The sequence below is a fragment of the Malaclemys terrapin genome, chromosome 2 (genome assembly GCF_027887155.1).
Source record: "Malaclemys terrapin pileata isolate rMalTer1 chromosome 2, rMalTer1.hap1, whole genome shotgun sequence".
In the NCBI taxonomy this organism is placed as follows: domain Eukaryota; kingdom Metazoa; phylum Chordata; order Testudines; family Emydidae; genus Malaclemys; species Malaclemys terrapin.
Window position 1 is genome coordinate 142,511,232 of NC_071506.1, and position 20,891 is coordinate 142,532,122.

The following is a 20,891-nucleotide window of genomic DNA, read 5'->3' on the forward strand; positions in this document are numbered from 1 at the left end:
CCAGGAGAAGTGCATGGCAGAGCAGGGAGGGCCTGGGGCTGGAGCCGAAGGGGCTGGTTGGCGGGGCTGGCAGACATTAGCGGCTGTAGGGCAGGGGCAGCTGCTGCGTTTCTAGCAGTGACCCGATTCCTGGGCAGCGCCGGTCACCCCGCTCATGCCCACGGGCTCTGCGGAGGCGATGCCAGGCCCAGGCATGGGCTGGAGTTGTGGTTCTGATGCTCCTGTGGCCGTGACAGCGGCTGGGGTGTTACCTGCAGACGTTAGGGCACCCCACCTTTTCCCAGTCCGTAGGGCTCCAGGCGAAATGCACCTGTAACTAGCCTGGTCAGCGTAAGTACCCACACCCTTACCCAATACGTAGGGCTCCAGGTGTATACGACTTCTGCAGGTGTGCGGGACCTTTTCCCAGTGAAAGAGCCTTACACCGTAATGTCCTACATCGCCTCTATTTATTAACAATCACCCAGACCAGACTGCACACGCTACACACACAATGCTCACCACTCCCAATAGGATAGACGAGCTTTTCTTGCTGGCCAGTCAGGGTCAGGTCCATCTGGTGGACTCCAGTTTCTACGCGGCGTCATTGGCAGAGTGATGAGGTCTGGCAGCTCTGAGCTTTGGGGCTGTGTGCCGGAGCTGGTTCCCAAAGAATTTCCTCTTGGACCCCAGTTTATATAGTGAACCTTGAGTCCTTTTTAGCTGTACCTTAACCGGTCATTATACTGAAATCTTACTAACCAATCCTAACATAGTGTAACAAAATTCTCTAACCAATCCTACCGCACCCCCTTCATTAATTTAAACCTAGCAAAATTAATTAGGTAACACACAGAAACAATTAAAGAACCAGACAGACAAACAATAGGGAAGTAGGGACCATGATGACCAAACAATACAGAAATGAGGATTTCACAACCACAGCCATTGAGAATTGATTTTGTGACAGACGGACGCTATCAACCTACGTTTTCTTTAACCATCTTAAGATCTGTTTGTTTATCTGGTGCTAGTGGGGGCATTAGGACGGGGTCTCCTCCTAAACAGCCCGATCTTACAGCGTTTTCATGTCCTTTAGATGGAACGGGAGGATGTGACTTCCTGCTTCTCAGCTAATGGCGGCTGCTCTTTTAATCTGGCTGCAGACGAAGGCCTTAAGCTTTAGGCCTTACAATATGGCTTCAGGAAAAGGCCTGATCCTTACAGGGGGCCGGCAGGTGCCGAGCAGGACTAACCCCCCCTCCACGAATCGCTGCTCATTCAGCGCTGTGGGAAGGGCCGGCTCAGCTCAGCGCCCCATTGCCCCAGCAGCCACGTGGCAATGCCTAGGACGGGCCACCCGCAGCACCAGCTCCGCAGAGAGGTGGGGGGCTGATGGATGGGCAGGGGAAGGAGCCCTGTGCATCACAGGGCTTGTGGTTAAGGGACAAGGCATCAGGACTTCTGGGTCCTAGTCACGGCTCAGTGAGACCTTGGCAAGTCCCGGCACCTCTCCATGCCTCAGTTTCCCCATATGTACATTGCTATTAACCATTTACACTGCTGTGGGGCCTAGACCAGCTCGCTGTGCCAAGGGCTGTACACACCAACAGGCCACAGGCTGGGCTGCTGCTGCTCCCTGCCCCAGCGTCTGGAGGCTCCACGGAGATCTGGGGATGTCAGGGCCTGGAGAAGGAAGAGTCGCTTGGACTCTCTGGGTGGATCTGCCCAGCGAGCGGCAGCGAGTCCCAGAGCCCAGGCTCCCCACTCTGGCCTTCAGAGCCCCAGCCCCAGGTGCCAGGGCCACACAGCTGCTGGGGGCGCCGGAGCGTGAGCCCCACTGGCCCGTCCACGTGGGAGCCAAGACGCTGCACAGACGCCCCGAGAGCCCAGAGCAGGGACCCTGGTTCTTTGTGTCTGGGCAGTGCCAGCTCGCGGGGCCCGGATCCCTCCCGCATCTCAGGGTTGGGCTTGGGGGCAGCTTTGGCCCAGAGGAAGGATGCCCCTGTGGGCAGGGCACCAGCCTGGCATTTGGAGGCCTGCGCTCAGTTTAGGAAGGGTTGCCAATTTTGGCTGGACAGATTCTTGGAGGTTTCATCACATGACATGATTCCTAGAGACTCCAGGCCAATCCTGGGGGTTGGGGAACCTCTAGCTCAGTTCCTGGTTCTGCCCGACTCACTGGGGGGCCCGGGGCCCGTTGATTTCAAGGGAAGGTGCAAGGCCCCGGGATCTGGGCCTCAGCCCCTGTCCCTGGGTTGGGTCCCCGCCCAGTCCTGCCCCTAGTGGGGGGAGGCCCCATGCAGTAAGGAGGGAGCTGTTCAGATACGCTGGGCTGGGGCCAGACAAGCCTCAGTTTCCCCTCTCCGGATCCATTTAGTGTGTGAGCTTTTCAGGCAGGAGCAGGTGCTATGGGTGAAATGCCACCATCATGAGCGAGCCCAGTGGCCAGCGAACAGCTTGGGTCCCTCCCGCTCCACAGCCAGCTCCCCAGCTGGGGTAGCCAGGTGTCCTTCCCCTGCCCTCAGCTGGGCACTGCCGACTTGCCTGGCTGGGAGGTGGCCCCCAGCTGCAGGACGGGCTGGGGGGGCATCGGCCCCCCAAGGGCCCAGATCTGGGCTCTGCTACGCAGCAACCGCTGCGCATTGAGGGCAGGGCTGGGCCCAGCAGCTCCATCAGTTAGCATAGGGTTACCATAAGTCCGGATTTTCCCAGAGATGTCCGGCTTTTTGGTCCTCAAATCCCCGTCCGGGAGGAATTTCCAAAAAGCCGAACATGTCCGGGAAAATAGGGAGGCATGGTAAGGGGACCACCTCCTCCCTGGGGTTCAACTTTCCCGGCACCCGCCGCTCTCCCCAGCGCAGCAGCAGCCGGAGCCCGGGACCAGGCAGCTGCGAGCTGGGATGCCGCTGGCCAGCGCCACTCGGCCTGGGCCGGTGGGGCCGGGGGAGCTCGGCCGCTGGCCGGAACCGGGGCCCGAGCCAGGCTGGGCTGGAGCGACCAGGGCTGGGGGTGCTCGGCCAGTGCCACTCGGCCAGGGCCAGGGCTGGGCCGGAGCTGCTTGGCCAGGGCCGGTGGGGCCGGGGTGCTCGGCCGGCGGCCGGAACCGGGGCCTGAGCCGAGCCGGAACAACTGGGGCTGGGGGTGCTCAGCCGGTGCCCCAGGACCCGAGCCGGGCCGGAGCCTCCGGGACAGAGCCTCTTGGCCGGCCACTGGAGGGAGGCGCTCAGCCGGGGGGGCCGGACTGGGCTGCGTCTCCTCTTGCCCTAGCCCCAGCCCCAGCTTACCTGCTGCCTGCCTGTTTCAGGCTTCCCGCGAACATTTGATTCGTGGGAAGCAGGGGAGGGGGAGGAGCAGGGGGCGGAGCATTCAGAGGAGGGGGCAGGGACTTTGGGGAAGGGATGGAGTTGGGGCGGGGCCAGGGCAGGGAAGGGGCGGAGTTGGGCCAGGGGCGGGAAAGGGGCGGAGTTGGGGTTGGGCCGGGGCCCCTTGGAGTGTCCTCTTTTTCAGGGGCTCCAATATGGTAACCCTAAGTTAGCAGCACCGAGCGGGGCTGAGTATCCAGGAGGCGCTGGCAGGTGGCTGCCCCGGCCCAGCCCAGCCCAGCCTCCTGCTCCCCATGGCCGAGCCCAGCCAGCGAGCGGCTCCTCAGGGATACAGGACCAGGCCCCACGCCCCGGCCCCACCCAGCACAGGCTGCACACAGCTGGTAACTCGCCTCGCCCCCTGCTGGAGTAGAGCTGAGTGTGTGTACACAGCTGCACACTTCCACACGCACCCCACATGCATTTACACACTTCTACACACACCCCGCATACATTTACACACTTCCACGTGCACTGGCAAATCCATTAAAAAATGGCCAGGCTGGTCAAATACTGGCTAGGTGGTAACCGTAATTGATACGCACCCCGCACGCATCTACACGCATCTACACGCACCCGGCACGCATCTATACGTACTCCGCACGCATCTACACGCAACTGGCACGCATCCACATATACCCCACACACATCTACATGCACCCAGCACGCATCCACATGTACCCCGCATACACCTACACGCACCCGGCACGCATCCACACGCACCCCGAACGCATCTACACACACCTGGCACGCATCTACATGCAACCCGCACACATCCCGCACACCCTCTGCACGCACCTACATGTACCCTGCACGCATCTACACACACCCAGCACGCATCTACATGCATCCAGCACACACCTACACACACCCAGCATGCATCTACATGCACCCTGCATGCATCCTGCACACACTGCACGCATCTACATGCACCCGGCACGCATCTACACGCACCCAGCACGCATCGACATGCACCTGCATGCATCCTGCACACATCCCGCACACACCCCACACGCATCTACACGTACCCCGTATGCACCTACATGCACCCGGCACGCATCTACATGCATCTGGCATGCATCTACATGCACGTGGCACACATCTACACACACCCCGCATGCACCCCACACACACTCCGCATGCATCTACACGCACCCCGCACGTACCTACACACACCCTGCACGCATCTACATGCATGTCCACACTCGCCCCGCACACATCTACACACCCCATCACACATGAACACAGACGCTCCTACACACACCTACTTGTGCACATAGCTCCCGGGAGCAAACAGAAGTGCACACACAGTCACACAGGTGCCCACTCAGGTCCACACGGGAACATGCCTCCCATAGCCCCTCCCTCCCGCTAAGCTGGTGCCAGGGGCCCGGGGAAGCCAAAGGAGTGACAGGAGGAACGGCGCAAGGGGGTGCTAGGCTGCAGGGAATGGGGGGCTCAGCAGGGGGCGCTCTCCCCTCTCAGTGAGCGCTGGCCCCAGTGTGGCGCTAGGGGGCGCTGGGCTGCTGAAGGTGGTGTCTTTCAGATGGGACAAAAGCCAGAGCATCTGAGGATTCCCAGGAGAGCCAGAAACAGGCAGGGACCCTCCCATCCCCCTTCCCACCTCCTTGCAGCCCCAGCAGAGTCCCCCGAGCCCAGGGGCAGCGGGCCGGCACCCTCCATGCTCTACACCAGAGGCGGATGCACTCGCAGTTGCCCTCGGAGGGCGAAAGCAGGTTAATGAGCCGTCCCTATGTTCAGCACCGACCGGCTGGGGCCGTGGCGGGTCGCAGGGTGGGAGGGGGAGAGGACGTTGCCCAGGGTGGGCTCCGAGGGCTGAGAGCAGTGTCGCACCCGGGGGCTCCTGATCTACCTGGGGGGGTCCTGGCCCTGGGATCTCAGTGCTGGCCGATGGGATGAACAGGGAGCTCTGTGTCCAGCGAGGTCACCGTGCCGGGGGATCCCAGAATTAGGGTGTCTGTCTGGCCATCGGCCCGGCAGCTGGGTGGCACCTGGTGGATGCCTGAGTGAGGGGCACAGTCACCGCCAGGAGGGGTCGGGCCCCTTTCCTGACAGGGCTAGCCCTGGAGCTGCGTTGCCAGGCCATGCAAACAGTGCCTCAGCTCACTCCTTGCCCGCACCGGAGAACTCGGCACAGCGTGTGCACGTTTGCTTCGGCCCCCTGCAGCGTGTCCTACCAGCATGAAGCTGGATCGGCAAAAGCATTGTGAGTAGGTGTCCCCAGCGCAGCCTTGTGGGCCGGTGTTGCAGTGTATTGTGGGACAGCACCAGCCCTTTCAGGGAATTGGGTGGGTCAAATGGTCACAAATCCCTCTGCTCCGTCCCATAAGCTACAGCCTTCTGGCCACCAGGCACGGGGCTCCTGCGTGGACCGGCGGGGCTCTTCGGCGAGTGAGTCGTCCGTGTTTGCGGAATCCCAGAGGCTGCAGGGCCAATGGAGACAGCGAGTGCTCTGGCCCACCGGCTGCAGGAATTCACACCAGCAGGTCTGGGACCCTACTGATCCCATCGTGCTGCAAACCTTGGACGAACAGCAGCGGCTCCCGAGTCTGGGGATGCAGCCAGCTGCGTCCTTGGAGCCAGGGGCCGAACTTGCCCCAGCTCTGCAGCGCAGAGGCCCCAGGCTCTGGCAGGGGAGAAGCTGGGCGTTGGCGTGCACCCCAGATTGCTACCGCTCTGTGCGCCATTGGTTTGGAGTTGGAACCTCTCCCGGGGGGGCAGTCACCATCCAGTGCGCAAAGCCACTGAGCATCTCCTGCTGCTCAGCACTGCCCCTGGGGCTGGGCGATCCCCGCAAACTAATTGATGGAGTCAAGGCAAATGCCGAGCCCTGGTGAGCAATGAGTGCCCCCCCCCCGCCCGGCCGCTGGGGGGTGGTTACCGGGCAGGCTCAGGGGTGGGTGCAGCTTGGTGCCCTAGCTTGACTCGCACTAGCCCAGCGACAAACCCAAGGGAAGACCTGGCAGCACAGACTTGTTGCAATGCAAGGAAATGCTGCCGCAGAAACGGCACCCGGAGCGCGACTGGGCTAGGAAACACCTTGTGGGAACCACTGGAGACGCTGGGCCAAGATTCGGGGCTGTTTGATCCTGGCGGCTGATCCGTCCCTTGTCTTGTCTGCTGAGGCTGCCAGCAAGAGTGACACCCCCGGTCAGTGACCAGCCATCAGGTGGAACCAGGGTTCAGGGCAGATCCCGGCACCAGGCCATTGGGAGTCCCAGCGTGGCTCTGTGCGGTGCTGCCACCTCCTGGTCTCCGTGCGCTGGACGGAAATAACAGGTTTCTGAAATGTTTCTTTTTCCTCTGGATCACCCCAGCCGATGGACAGCCCCTTGAAACCCATGGAGATACCCCCGGTAACTTCGGCCCACGGCCTGCTGGGGTGGGAAACCAGTGTTGCCAGATTAGAGAGAAACCAGTCCAAGCCAAGCTAGAATATGTCTAGGTCTTGAGAGGTGGATTATGGTGTGACATTGCACTCCATATGCTTTATAAAAATATGTTTATAAATGTGAATATGATGTACCTGGAATATGCTTTATGCAAAAGGTCTCTTGTAAGGAATCATTACAAAGCTTATAATCTACTGAGTGTGGTCATCCTATTTGTATGAATGTATCACTCTTGTATCTGAAACTAGAAATATGAAATGTAACTCTGAGGGCCTATTGCAATTATGCAAAGTGTGGGCCATTAATGGTGGTTTATAATCTTGATGGTTCCCATCAACCAAGACAATTGGTTGTAAATGGTTTATTTACCTGCAAGCCTTCCTGTATGTGTGTGGGCCAGCCCTGGAAGAATGGAGGGGGTCTCACAGGACATGTGAACATGTCACCTGATACTGGAATCCATCTTAAACCTGGCGCTTTTCCATTTAGAAGGAGGGGTGGCAACCCAGAGAGACAAAAGGTTCCTGCCTTGTGCCAAAGATATAAAAGGGGGTGGAACAGAACCAAATGGGGTCCCAGTCATGAAAAAGCACCTGCTTTTCACCTCAGATGCCTGCTGGTGTCATCAGACGCTACCGGTGTGGTGCTCTGCTCTGTCCAATGTTGATAACCGTTGGCTGCGTGCGTGTGTTCCCTCTGTGTGCTGCCCCGGCTCTGCAGATCGCTGGCTCAGCAGACCCTGAGAGAACCCCCAATGACCACAGACTCTAGTAAGGTACGAAGGCACCTGGCCAGGTTTATTGTCAAAGAGAAACACGGTCTCTAGCTCCCCGGATTAGATATCTATGGTTTTGCTAGTACATATGTGCTCCCTGGCAATGGACTGGCTCAGTCAGTGGCGGGACTTTCCACTGCCCCCTAGGCCAGGCAAAGCCACCGCCCCAGGGATGTATTCTTATACACAGGTACAAACAAGTTACACATCACTCCTGACATATTGAAGTGCAACTCCCCTACGTAGTAATGTACAACCCTTCTACGCAATAAGGTGCCGCCTTTCACCTTGTACATGTTGGTTCGAACAAAACAACTCTGTCCATCATATTCCCCTTTTGCCCCTGTCTTTAGGATGGGTCAGCGTGTTCCTCGTTATATGTGTGGAATGTGCAAGTATGCGAATGTTCTGATATCTGGTGTCCAGTACCTTTTAGGTACGGAACTTTTTGCAGCATCAGCCCTTTCCTTGCCAGCTTCTGTGAGCAGGGCCTGCCTCTGGCTCACAGCTTAACTTTGCTTTATGTTAACAAAGTCTTGACCATTACTCTAGTACAGGCCTTAGGGCTCATACCGGGCCTTTTCTTACTACAGCTGGAACTAACAAGGACTGTACTGTACCGGGGAAAGGATTGGGCCCAGACTAGGAAGGAGTCTAGTCTGTGAAAGGTTTCAGAGTAGCAGCCGCGTTAGTCTGTATCCACAAAAAGAACAGGAGTACTTGTGGCACTTTAGGGACTAAGATCATCAGATGCATAGAATGGAGCATACAGTAAGAAGATATTTATACATACAGAGAAAATGAAAAGGTGGAAGTACCCATACCAACTGTAAGAGGCTAATTAATTAAGATGAGCTATTATCAGCAGGTGAAAAAAACCTTTTGTAGCCATAATCAAGATGGCCCATTTTAGACAGTTGAAAAGAAGGTGTGAGGATACTTAACATGGGGAAATAGATTCAATATGTGTAATGACCCAGCCACTCCCAGTCTGTGAAAGAAGCTTATTGGAACATCTCTAAGAGTGAGATTTACCTGTAATCAGTTTCTTAATGTATTAGGCTTAGACTTGCATGTTTTGTTTTATTTTGCTTGGTAACTTGCTTTGTTCTGTCTGTTATTATTTGGAACCACTTAAATCCTACTTTTTAAACTTAATAAAATCACTTTTGCTTATTAATAGAATCATAGACGATCAGGGTTGGAAGAGATCTCAGGAGGTCATCTAGTCCAACCCCCTGCTCAAAGCAGGACCAATCCCCAACTAAATTATCCCAGCCAGGGCTTTTTCAAGCCGGGCCTTAAAAACCTCTAAGGAAGGAGATTCCACCACCTCCAATTCGAGTGCTTCACCATCCTCCTAGCAAAATAGTGTTTCCTAATATCCAACCAAGACCTCCCACACTGCAACTTGAGACCATTACTCCTTGTTCTGTCATCTGCCACCACCGAGAACAGTCTAGATCCATCCTCTTTGGAACCCCCCTTCAGGTAGTTGAAGGCTGCTATCAAATCCCCCCTCACTCTTCTCTTCTGCAGACTACATAAGCCCAGTTCCCTCAGCCTCTCCTTGTAAGTCATGTGCTCCAGCCCCCTGATCATTTTCGTTGCCCTCTGCTGGACTCTCTCCAATTTGTCCACATCCTTTCTGTAGTGGAGGCCCAAAACTGGACCCAGTACTCCAGGTGTGGCCTCCCCAGTGCCGAATAGAGGGGGATGATCACGTCACTTGATCTGCTGGCAACACTCTTACTAATGCAGCCCAATATGCCGTTAGCCTTCTTGGCAACAAGGGCACACTGCTGACTCATATCTAGCTTCTCATCCACTGTAATCCTCAGGTCCTTTTCTGCAGAACCGCCGCTTCACCAGTCGGTCCCCAACCTGTAGGCCCCGGGGCCTTGATGGACCACTGGCTAATGCACCACTGCGGTCTGAACAGCACTATTCAGAGTCGGACCCGCGGACACTTGGTCTCATCCTGGGTTTGTCTCAGCTGTCGGCATTTTCACGTTGATTGTCACTAGCTGTTTCTGACTCTGCTTGCCGGGACTTGTAACGCCCGCGTGCCCTGTGACTCACACGGCTTTGGGAACAGGATGGCCTCCATTCGGATCCCTTCCCTTCGTGCCATTGCTTGTGTCCATGGATAGCGATGCTGGGCGCAGTATGTGACGCTCCCAGCCGTTTACCAACAGGAAAGAATTCAGCTCATCCAAGCTCCTTGTCCGATCTTCAGTGCCCGCAGTGCCCGTGGATTGCAGTAGGAGCTTGGGAGTGTTGCCACCTCTCGGATCAGCAGGGGGCTGGGGATGAGAGAAGCAGTTTTTGTTTCTCCCCGAAGAGCCAGCTGTGAACACAAAGCCTCATGACAGCTCAGTCAGCAGCACTGTCCCCGGGCTGGGGTAACTGGAACTGCCTGTCTGTGGCTAGCACAAGTGGGAAAGCCAAGGCCTGGCTTCACCGTGCCATTCCCAACAGCTTCCCAGCGACCTCCATGGAGGCCCTCCAGCGTGAAACAAACAGGAGCAGCCCAGAGGCGAACCCAGCCCTGGGTGTTCAGCCCAGCCCAGCTCACCTGGTTGGCCTCACAGTCCAGGTAAGAACATCAGACTAGAAACGGCACCACTGTAGCCACTCACTGCAGCGCTGGAGGGGTTCGCCCGTCGGCACAGGTGATCTACCTCCCGGAGAGGCGGTAGCTAGCGGTTTATACGGGGGGGCTAGGCTGGCTTAACTCTGTTGCTCAGGGGGGTGGATTTTTCACACCCCAAGTGACTTAGCTGGGTTGACCTAACTTCTCACTGTAGACTGGCTTGAGGCTAACGAGGAGACGAAAGCCTGGTCCACACTAGAAAATTAAGCTGACTTATCGCCAGTGGAGACGGCGCTAGGTACCGCCTCTCGGGGAGGTGGAATAATTACAGCAGGTCGGCTCTATGATGAAGCCCTGTGCCAGGGCATTTCAAGTGTTACACAAGCCCTGAACTGCCAAAAGATCTGCTCTGGTTCAATGAGGAATGAAGTCAGGGAAGTGCTACGTTCGACGGGAGGGCAGAGATGATCCCAATAGTCCCTTCTGGCCTTGGAATCTAGGAAACTATTACCAAGAACCACCTGAGACTATTAGCCAAAGCCTGCAGAACTCAGCACTGCTGGAGACAGCTCCCTAGGCCAAGGGCTTGTTGCAGGGTCTGTTGCTGGGCCATTTGCTTATTAACAAGGTAAAGGATGCCCTGAAAAGCTGTGAATTAATGTGACCATCAACCACTAGTGCTAAAAGGAACAGTAGAATGAGAAGAGTTGAGCAAATTCCTCCATTTAACCGAACTTTATTAAGGCACAAAGCCACCTCTCTGAGGAAACAGCCACACTGGTCCTGTGTTGGCCAAGACTGAGTTAATACTGCCCATGCTTTGCATTCAGATCTCATCATTCAGATCTCCAACATCTTCTGGTGTTGGAGCCATCCAGGGTTGCAGTTCAAAGCTTTTTTCATCAACCACGAGCAATGTCCTTTTTAGAAGAAATGAAAGCAAGAGACTCCTGTGTGATCAGTAACAGAGGGGGTAGCCGTGTTAGTCTGGATCTGTAAAAAGCAACAGAGAGTCCTGTGGCACCTTATGGACTAACAGATGTACTGGAGCCTAAGCTTTTGTGGGTGAACGCCCACTTTGTCCGATGCTCCAATACATCTGTTAGTCTTAAAGGTGCCACAGGACTTTCTGTGTGATCAGGTGACTCCAGGAGCTGGGGCTTGGAGAAACACACTAAATAGTGTGAGATTTGGCAAGCACTGCCTCTCGCACGGCTGTTGGTGCTACAGGGCCCCGGGAGGTGGAGCCTAACTGACCTTGGCTGTGTCACTTACGATACAGCCCCACCTGTGCAGAAGTGGCCTGTAATTCTGAATGTCTCCGTTTCTGGGCCCCCAATTTTTGATGCCTTGAGCCTAACTGAGCCCCTTGGCCCCAGGCCGGTTCTCTTCGCAGGCTGAGCCTCGCTCTCCCTCTGGCTGGCATCACGCTCGGTCTCCCAGCTCGACTGAACCGACACCCCCCGACCATTGTGTTGCAATAGCACCTCGGGGGGCAGCCCCGCATGCAGGTCGCTGCACACAGATGGGGCCAGGAGGTGGGTGCGACAGGCTCGGGGGCGGCGTTGGGCGGGGGGCCCAGGGAGGCAGCGGGGGGGGGCGCCCTGCGGGGGAGGCAGCGGAAAGGCCCATCCCCTCCCCCCCAGCTGGGTCCTCCTCGCATCTGGGCCTTTGCTCCCCCTCGGTGTGAGGGAGCGTTGGACCTGCCGGGAGGGGAGGGTCACCCCAGCGGGGGGGGCGGGGCCAGCCCCGTCCGTCCTCCATCACGTGGGAGGGAGCTGCCCGCCCTGCCTAGCCTCGCTTCCTGGTCACGTGAGCGAGCGAGCGGCGCCGATCGGTCACGTGAGGCACCCAGGGAAGCGGTACCCGCTCACGTGTCCCGGAAGTCCCGCCCTGTTTCCGGCCATCTCCCGGAAGGAAGCCGCCGTCCGCGGGCTCCCGGCTCAGTCAGTTTGCTCGCGCCATGGCGTCAAGGTTACTGCGAGTGTGCGGCGCCCTGCGGGCCCTGCGCCGCCCCCCGGCCGCCCCGCTCCGCCCGCCCGGCCCCGCCCGCGCCTTGGTGGCTGGAGGTGAGCGCGGGGGCGGGGTCCCGCTAAGGGCGGGGGGGGGCTGCCGTGACCCCCCGGAGTGACCCTGCGGCGCGGATCCTGGGTCGCGTCTGTCACTGGGGGGGGACCAGGTCCCTCCGCCGCGTGGGGACGCGGGTCCTGCCCCCTTTTACCCGGGGGGTTTGAGTCTCCAGCGGCCCCCGGGCCAGAGCCCCGCGCACGGGCTGTGCCGAGCGGGGTGTTAGACCCGTTACCGCCGGCCCCGGAACTCCCCCGGGGCTCGGGCAGCCGGACCGCGTGCGGCGGCCGCGGGGTCTGGACCGAGCTCGGTTTAGATCAGCGGGCGCGGCCCGGTCCGCGCTGACTCGGGGAGCAGCAACTGTGGAAATGAGGATGGTCTGGAAACGCCCCTGTTAGTGCGGGTCTCTACCAGCCCCCACCCCCCAATGTGTCTAATGATCGGACTGGCTGATGACTGAGGCTCTTCCGGGGTGGCTGGGGAAGGGGGGTTCGGACAAGGATCCTGGTGTAAGAACGTGAGACTGTCCAGGCTGGTCAGCCCAAAGGTCCGTCTAGCCCAGGGTCCTGTCTGCCGACAGTAGCCACTGCCAGGTGCTTCAGAGGGAATGAACAGGGCAACTTTTGATCCCTTGTCATCTCAGAGCTTCTGGCTCTGAGGTTTAGGGAGACCCAGGGCATGGGGTACCATCCCTGCCCATCCTGGCTAATAACCATTGATGGACCTGTCCTCCAGGAACTTCCCTAACTCTTTTTTTAATCCAGTTATACTTTTTGCCTTCACAACATCCCCAGGCAAGGAGTTCCGCAGGTTGACTGCGTTGTGTGAAGATGTGCTTCCTTTTGTTTGTTTTAAATCTACTGCCTCTTAATTTAACTGGGGCTTTGTCTGCACTACAGCTTACGTTGGTAGAAATAATGTTGCTAAATTACACTGACCTGAGCAACGGTGGGTGTGCACAGTGCTGTGTTGGCAGGAGAGCTTCTCCAACGGACACAGCTCCTGCTGCTCCTGGGGGCTGGAGTAATTCAGTTAATGGGAGCCTGTCATCTTAAAGTGTCTGTACTAGCAGCTACAGTGGCATAGCTGCATCGCTGTAAGCTCTGTAGTGCACCCATAGCCTGGGTGACACCTGGTTCTTGTATTACGTGAAGGGGGAAATGACACTTCCCAAGTCACTTTCTCCTCATCAGTCAGGATTTGATATAGATCTCTATTGTATCCCCTGCTCAATCCCCTCTTCTCCAAGCTGAACAGTTTCTTTTTAATCTTTCTCAGACAGAAGCTGTTCCATACCCCTGATTTTTGTTGTCCTTCTCCGTACCTTTTCCAATTCCTATGTATCTTTTTTGAGATGCGGCAAGCAGATCTGCACGCAGTATTCAAAGAGTGGGGGTACCATGGGTTTATATAGTGGCATTATATTTTGTCATCTTATCTATTCCTTCTTACTGGTTCCTAACACTTTGCTTTTTTGACTGCTGCTGCACATTGAATGGATGTTTTCAGAGAACTATCCACGGGACTCCAAAAACTTTCTTGAGGGGTAACAGTTAATTTAGACCCCATCATTTTGTATGTATAGCTGGGATTATGTTTTCCAGTGTGCATTACTTTGTATTTATCAACATTGAATTTCGTCTGCCATTTTGTTGTCCAGTCACCCAATTTTGTGAGATCCCTTTGGAACTTGTAGTGAAGACCAGAGCTGAGTGCTATCTTGAATAGTTTTGTATAATTGGCAAATTTTGCCACCTTGTTGTTTACCACTTTTTCCAGATCATTTGATTATGTTAAACAGTACTGGTCCCAGGACAGAACCCTAGGAGACACTGCTATTTACCTCTCTCCATTGTGACAAATGACCATTTATTCCTATCCTTTGTTTCCTATTTTTTTTTTTTAATCAGTTACCAATCCATGAGAGGACCTTCCCTCTTACCCCATTACAGGTTACTTTGCTTAAGAGCCTTTGAGAGGGACCTTGTCAAAGGCTTTCTGAAAATCTAAGTACACGATATCCACTGGATCCCCCTTGTCCACATGCTTGTTGATTCCCTCAAAGAATTCTAGTAGATTGGTGAGGCATGATTCCCCTCTACAAAACCCATGTTGACTCTTCCCCAACATACTGTGTTCATCTCTGCGTCGGATCATTCTGTTCTTTACTATAGTTTGAACCCATTAGCCTGGTACTGAAGTTGGGCTTACTGACGTGTAATTGCCAGGATCACCTCTGGAGCCTTTTTTAAAATTGGCGTCATATTAGCTATCCTCCAGTCATCTGGTACAGAAGCTGATTGACAAAGGAAATGCAGTGGATCTAATTTACCTCGATTTCAGTAAGGCATTTGATACGGTTCCACATGGGGAATTATTAGCTAAATTGGAAAAGATGGGGATCAATATGAAAATTGAAAGGTGGATAAGGAACTGGTTAAAGGGGAGACTACAACGGGTCATACTGAAAGGTGAACTGTCAGGCTGGAGGGAGATTACTTGTGGAGTTCCTCGGGGATTGGTTTTGGGACCAATCTTATTTAATCTTTTTATTACTGACCTTGGCACAAAAAGTGGGAACGTGCTAATAAAGTTTGCGGATGACACAAAGCTGGGAGGTATTGCTAATACAGAGAGGGACTGGGATATCCTACAGGAAGCTCTGGATGACCTTGTAAACTGGAGTAATAGTAATAGGATGAAATTTAATAGTGAAAAGTGCAAGGTCATGCATTTAGAGATTAATAACAAGAATTTTTGTTATAAACTGGGGACGCATCTGTGACGAAGTGGGACTGTTCTTACAGTTTCCTCTGAATACTGTGTGAGTGCCTCAGTTTCTGACCGACACTCTGTTGCCTAGCAGCTAATGGCCAGGTCCTTCCCCCCTGCAAGGGGATGCTAAAGGGGTGGGAGAACAAAGAAGTCAGGTGACCTCCTGGCCCGGGGAAAGGAACTCAGCAGAGAAGGAGGGGCTGGAGGGGGTTTCAGTTTGGAGCAGGCTGAGGACTAGGAGTGAGGGCAGACGTGGGTATCTGCTTTGCTGGGCCCCAGAATGAACCCAGCTGAGGGATCCAATTCTCTGGACCTACAAGCTCTGTTTTAGACCATGTTCCTGTCATCTAATAAATCTCTGTTTTACTGGCTGGCTGAGAGTCACGTCTGACTGTGAAGTGGGGGTGCAGGACCCTCTGGCTTCCCCAGGACCCCGCCTGGGCGGACTCGCTGTGGGAAGCGCACGGAGAGGCAAATGCTAAATGCTCCAAGGGCAGACCCAGGAGGTAAAGCCGTGTGAGCTTCTTTCCCTGAAAACAATCTGCTCTGCGGGAGAGGAGGCTCCCCAAAGTCCTGACTGGCTTTGTGGGGAGCAGTTCCAAAGCATTGCCCGGGGACTCTGTGACAGCATCACTTGGAAGTAACAGAGGAGGAGAAGGACCTTGGAGTTTTGGTTGATCACAGGATGACTATGAACCGCCAATGTGATTTGGCCGTGAAAAAAGTTAATGCGGTCTTGGGATGCATCAGGCGAGGTATTTCCAGTAGAGATAAGGAGGTGTTAGTACTGTTATACAAGACCTCATCTGGAATAGTGTGTGCAGTTCTGGTCTCCCATGTTAAGAAGGATGAATTCAAACTGGAACAGGTGCAGAGAAGGGCTACTAGGATGATCCGAGGAATGGAAAACCTGTTGTATGAAAGGAGACTCAAAGAGCTTGGCTTGTTTAGCCTAACCAAAAGAAGGCTGAGGGGGGATATGATTGCTCTTTATAAATATATCAGAGGGGTAAATATCAGCGAGGGAGAGGAATTATTTAAGCTCAGTACCAATGGGGACACAAGAACAAATAGATATAAACTGGCCATCAGGAAGTTTAGACTTGAAATTAGATGAAGGTTTCTAACCATCCGAGGAGTGAAGTTCTGGAACAGCCTCCCAGAGGGAGCAGTGGGGGCAAAAGACATATCTGGCTTTAAGACTAAACTTGATAAGTTTATGGAAGGGATGGTATGATGGGACAGCCTAATTTTGGCAATGAATTGATCTTTGACTATTAGTGGTAAATATGCCCAATGGCCTGTTATGGGATGTTAGATGGGGTGGGATCTGAGTTACTACAGAGAATTCTTTCCTGGGTGTCTGTCTGGTGAGTCTTGCCCACATGCTCAGGGTTTAGCTGATCGCCATATTTGGGGTCGGGAAGGAATTTTCCTCCAGAGCAGATTGGCAGAGGCCCTGGGGGGGTTTCGCCTTCCTCTGCAGCGTGGGGCACGAGTCACTTGCTGGAAGATTCTCTGCACCTTGAAGTCTTTAAACCACAAGTTGAGGACTTCAATAGCTCAGACATAGGTCAGGGATTTATTACAGGAGTGGGTGGGTGAGATTCTGTGGCCTGTGTTGTGCAGGAGGGTCAGACTAGAAAATCATAATGGTCCCTTCTGACCTTAAAGTCTGAGTCTGATAGGTTACATACCAGTTCTGCAATTTCATGTGTATGTTCTTCAGAACTCTTGGGTGAATACCTGCTGGTGACTTACTACTGTTTAGTTTATCATTTTGTTCCAAAACCTCCTCTGACACCTCAATCTGGGACAGTTCCTCAGATTTGTCACCTAAAAGGAATGGCTCAGGTGTCGGAATCTCCCTGACATCCTCTTCTGTGAAGACCAATGCAAAGAATTTACTTAGTTTCTCCACAGCGGGTTTCTCTTCCTTGAGTGCTCCTTTAGCATCTCGATTGTCCAGTGGCCCCAGTGATTGCTTGGCAGGCTTCCTGCTTCTGATGAAATTACAAACACTTACAGCAATTTTTTTTAATTTGTTTTGGTCTCTTGCTAGTTGCTCTTGAAATTCTTTTCTTGACTTGCTGAATTGCGATTTTACATGTGACTTGCCAGAGTTTGTTCCTTTCTGTTTCCCTCGGGATTTGATTTCCAGTTTTTAATGGATGCCGTTTTGCCTCTGCCTCTCTTACTTTGCTGTTTAGCCGTGGTGGCATTCTTTTGGTCCTCATACTGTTTCTTTTTTTTATTTGGTCTTTACCTTTAGTTTGAGCCTCTGTCGTGGTGTTTTTAACTAGTTTCCCTGCAGCTTGCAAACATTTCACTTTTGTGATTCCTTCTAATTTCCATTTAACTAGCTTTCCTCTTTTTTGTGTGGTTCCCCTTTTTGAAGTTAAATGCTATTGTAGTGGGTTTCTTTGGTGTTTCCCCCCTCACAAGGATTTTAAATTTAAGTAAATTATGGTTGCTATTACCGAGCAGTTCAGCTATATTCAACTCTTGGGATGCTTAGAACTAATTCAAGAATTGCCTCTCCTCTTATGGGCTCCAGGACTAGCAGTTCTGCCTGTCCAACTGGCCCTGCATGTGGAATCAGAAGCATTTCAGAGAATGTTGCCATAGAGGTTCTGGACTTCAATCTCTTACCTAGCAGCCTACATTTGGCCTCCAGGACCATAAGAACGGCCATACTGGGTCAGACCAAAGGTCCATCTAGCCCAGTATCCTGTCTTCCAACAGTGGCCAATGCCAGGTGCCCCAGAGGGAATGAACAGAGCAGGGAATCAAGTGATCCATCCCCTGTTGCCCATTCTCTGCTTCTGGCAAACAGACTAGGGACACCATCCCTGCCCATCCTGGCTAATAGCCATTGATGGACCTATCCTCCATAAGCTTATCTAGTTCTTTTTTGAACCCTGTTATAGTCTTGGCCTTCACAACATCCTCTGGTAAGGAGTTCCACAGGCTGACTGTGCGTTGTGTGAAGAAATACTTCCTTTTGTGTGCGTTAAATCTGCTGCCTATTTTCATTTGGTGACCCCAAGTTCTTGTGTTATGAGAAGGAATAAATAACACTTCCTTATTTACTTTCTCCACACCCGTCGTCACTGTATAGACCTCTATCATATTCCCCCCCCCTTAGTCATCTCTTTTCCAAGCTGAAAAGTCTGTCTCTTTAATCTCTCCTCCTATGGAAGCCGTTCCATGCCCCTAATAATTTTTGTTGCCCTTTTCTGAACCTTTTCCAATTCCAGTATATCTTTTTATTTTGAGATGGGGTGACCACCTCTGCACGCAGTATTCCGGATGTGGGCGTACCATGGATTTATATAGAGGCAACATGATACTTTCTGTTTTATTATCTATCCCTTTCTTATTGAGTCCCAGCGTTGTTTGCTTTTTTGACTGCTGCTACACATTGAGTGGATGTTTTCAGAGAACTATCCACAATGACTCCCAAGATCCCTCTCTTGAGTGGTAACAGCTAATTTAGACCCCGTCATTTTATATGTATAGTTGGGATTATATTTTCCAAGGTGCATTACTTTGCATTTATTAGCATTGAATTTCATCTGCCATTTTGTTGTCCAGTCACCCAGTTTTGTAAAGTCCTTTTGTAGCTCTTTGCAGTCTGCCTGGGACTTAACTATCTTGAATAGACCTGTACCTTCTCCTATGTCACTGGTACCTACATGTACCACGACTGCTGGTTCCTCCCCAGCACTATGCATAAGCTTGTCTGGATGTCTTGAGAGCCGCAACCTTTGCACCCGGCAGGCAATTCACCCTGCGGTTCTCCCGGTCATCACAACCCAGCTAGCTAGATTTCTAATGAGCGAATTGTCTCTTCCTAATAACTCGGGATCTCCTCGGTGCGAGAGGGAGACCGTGACACACCTGGAAGGAGGGTCCAACTATGGGATGGTTTCCCTCTGCTCCTGCCTGATAGTCTCCTGCCCTGGGATGACTCCTCCCAAGCAGCACGGAGGTGTGTGTGGAGAACTGCTTGTGGGGTGGGAGGGATCCTGCCCGTGACAAGGGGATCTTCATGCCCTCCTGTTGTCTTTCTCTCTCTCCCATGCCCAGGTATCCCCAGCGACGAAGAGCAAGCAACAGGGCTGGAGAGGAAAGTCATGAAGGCCATGGAAAAGGGACAGGTGAGCAGAGCTACCCTGAAACGGGTCCCCTAATCCCCACCCTCCCCTCTCCCCACTGATAGTCTAGTGCTCCCTGCCTCTGGGCGGGCGGCCAGTCTCACTGTGCGACAGGCAGGGTAATCACTGACAGCATTAGGTGGAGTTTGGGGGTGCAGGGCTGCGGTTAGGCCATGGGGAGACCCCCAGTGGTTGGGGGGGGTTGAGTGTCGGGGGGGATCCTGGTTTTAGAATGACACAAGCTGAGCTAAGCTGGTGCTCCAGTGCCACCCGTGTCCACGGGGTAGTGCTGTTCGGTGCTGTGTGGCATGGGACTGGCTGGCGGCGCCACTCCTGAGCATGGAGCAGAGCCAGCTGGTGCTGCAGGCTCTGGGTCAAACCAGGGCGCGGTTTCTGGGGATGAGGGCTGGCGGCCCAGTTAGAGCTCTGGGATCTGGGGCAGAAGCGGGTGCAACAGCAAACTCTGCCTCCTGCACTCCCTGTAGGATCCCTACAACATCCTCCAACCAAAGCGCTACGCTGGGACCAAGGAGGATCCCAACCTGGTCCCCTCCATCTCCAGCAAGAGGATTGTGGGCTGCATCTGTGAGTGACATGTTGTGCAAGGGGGGGAGGCAGAGGCTCTGGGCTGACCAGCGAACTCCCTTCTTCAGGGCACCCCATGTGGCGGGAGGGCCTGGCGGGAGCTGGCTGCTGGGTTCAGACAAGGCTTCGCTCTGGCTTCCTGCCTGGCCCCAGAGCTGTGGGAGCTGGGCCAGCTGGGGTCGTTGTTCCCTGGTCTCCTGAGGGGAGGAGTACAAGCCAGGATGCCTGGGTCCTGTTCCAGACACCCGAGCGTGGCGGCCCTGCTCTGGGCCTGTACTGCAGGCCTGGTGCGGAGTGTGCCAGGAGGGCAGAGCCCTGCTGTGGGGCAGCTGCCGTCTTGGAGCCGCCCCTCTCCCTGATTGGCATCCCCCGAGATGGGCTCTGCTGTCAGCCCCTGTCTGCCCTGCTGGTTAACGGCCTGCACTCCTCCCAGTGACCTCGGCCCACCTAATCCCCCTTCTCCCCGCCCAGGTGAAGAGGACAACAGCTGCGTGATCTGGTTCTGGCTGCACAAGGGGGAGCCCCAGCGCTGCCCCTCCTGCGGTGCCCATTACAAGCTGGTCCCCCATCATCTGCCGCACTGAGAGGTGCCCTGACCCCCCCCCCCGGGGGACCCCAGGCCGAGCTGCCTGCTGTTTTCCAGTGTCGTGTTGCTTCTTGGGAGTCAATAAAGAGTCGGTGTGTTAAAGGTGTTGCCTTTACCCCTGTCTGGCCTGCTTCCTTTGCCCCAGTATCCAGGCCAGCCTGCTGCTACTCTGGGCACTGCTCTCTCCAGCAACCTCCCTCTGACCTGCAGTGGGGCGCATTCCCCCCCACCCGCAGCTGCGTTCACTGATGGCTCTGCTAGGGGGTAACGTGAGGCTCTTGCTGCGTGCCCTGGGGAGCCCTCGGTGGTGGTGCTCTCAGGGCGAAGGGCCGGCTCTGGGTGGGGCCTGTCTCCTTGGATCCTGCAGGTGGCCCCAGCTGGAGGGAGGGGCTGGCTGCCCCAGGCTGGAGAGAATCCTAGGGGAGATGCCAGGCTGCCAATCCCTGCCAGGGTGAGCTGAGCTGTCCCAGGCCCTGCAGCAGGAGCTGGGTGGCTTCCTTTGCCGAGGGCATGTTGCTGCTGTCGTCCCCAGGCACAAGTCCCTTGCCCGGGCAGGCTGAAGGCTCAGGCATGTCCCAGGGCCTAGTGTT

At 54.6% G+C, this 20,891-nt stretch overlaps 1 protein-coding gene across 1 annotated transcript; it reads left to right on the forward strand.

The window, feature by feature from the left end:
- Nucleotides 1–12,038: 12,038 nt before the first annotated feature.
- Nucleotides 12,039–20,416, forward strand: LOC128832535 (cytochrome c oxidase subunit 5B, mitochondrial). The gene is made up of 4 exons (XM_054020010.1): nt 12,039–12,197; nt 19,063–19,133; nt 19,616–19,715; nt 20,187–20,416. The coding sequence occupies exons 1-4, from the start codon at nt 12,092–12,094 to the stop codon at nt 20,297–20,299; spliced, it is 390 nt and encodes a 129-aa protein (XP_053875985.1). The 5' UTR covers nt 12,039–12,091; the 3' UTR covers nt 20,300–20,416.
- The last annotated feature ends 475 nt before the right edge of the window (nt 20,417–20,891 follow it).

Coding starts and splice junctions, on each gene's coding strand:
- LOC128832535 (XM_054020010.1), top strand. CDS start 12,092: ATGGCGTCAAGGTTACTGCGAGTGTGCGGCGCCCTGCGGGCCCTGCGC. Junction 12,198..19,062: donor CCGCGCCTTGGTGGCTGGAG/GTGAGCGCGGGG, acceptor TCCCATGCCCAG/GTATCCCCAGCGACGAAGAG. Junction 19,716..20,186: donor GAGGATTGTGGGCTGCATCT/GTGAGTGACATG, acceptor CTCCCCGCCCAG/GTGAAGAGGACAACAGCTGC.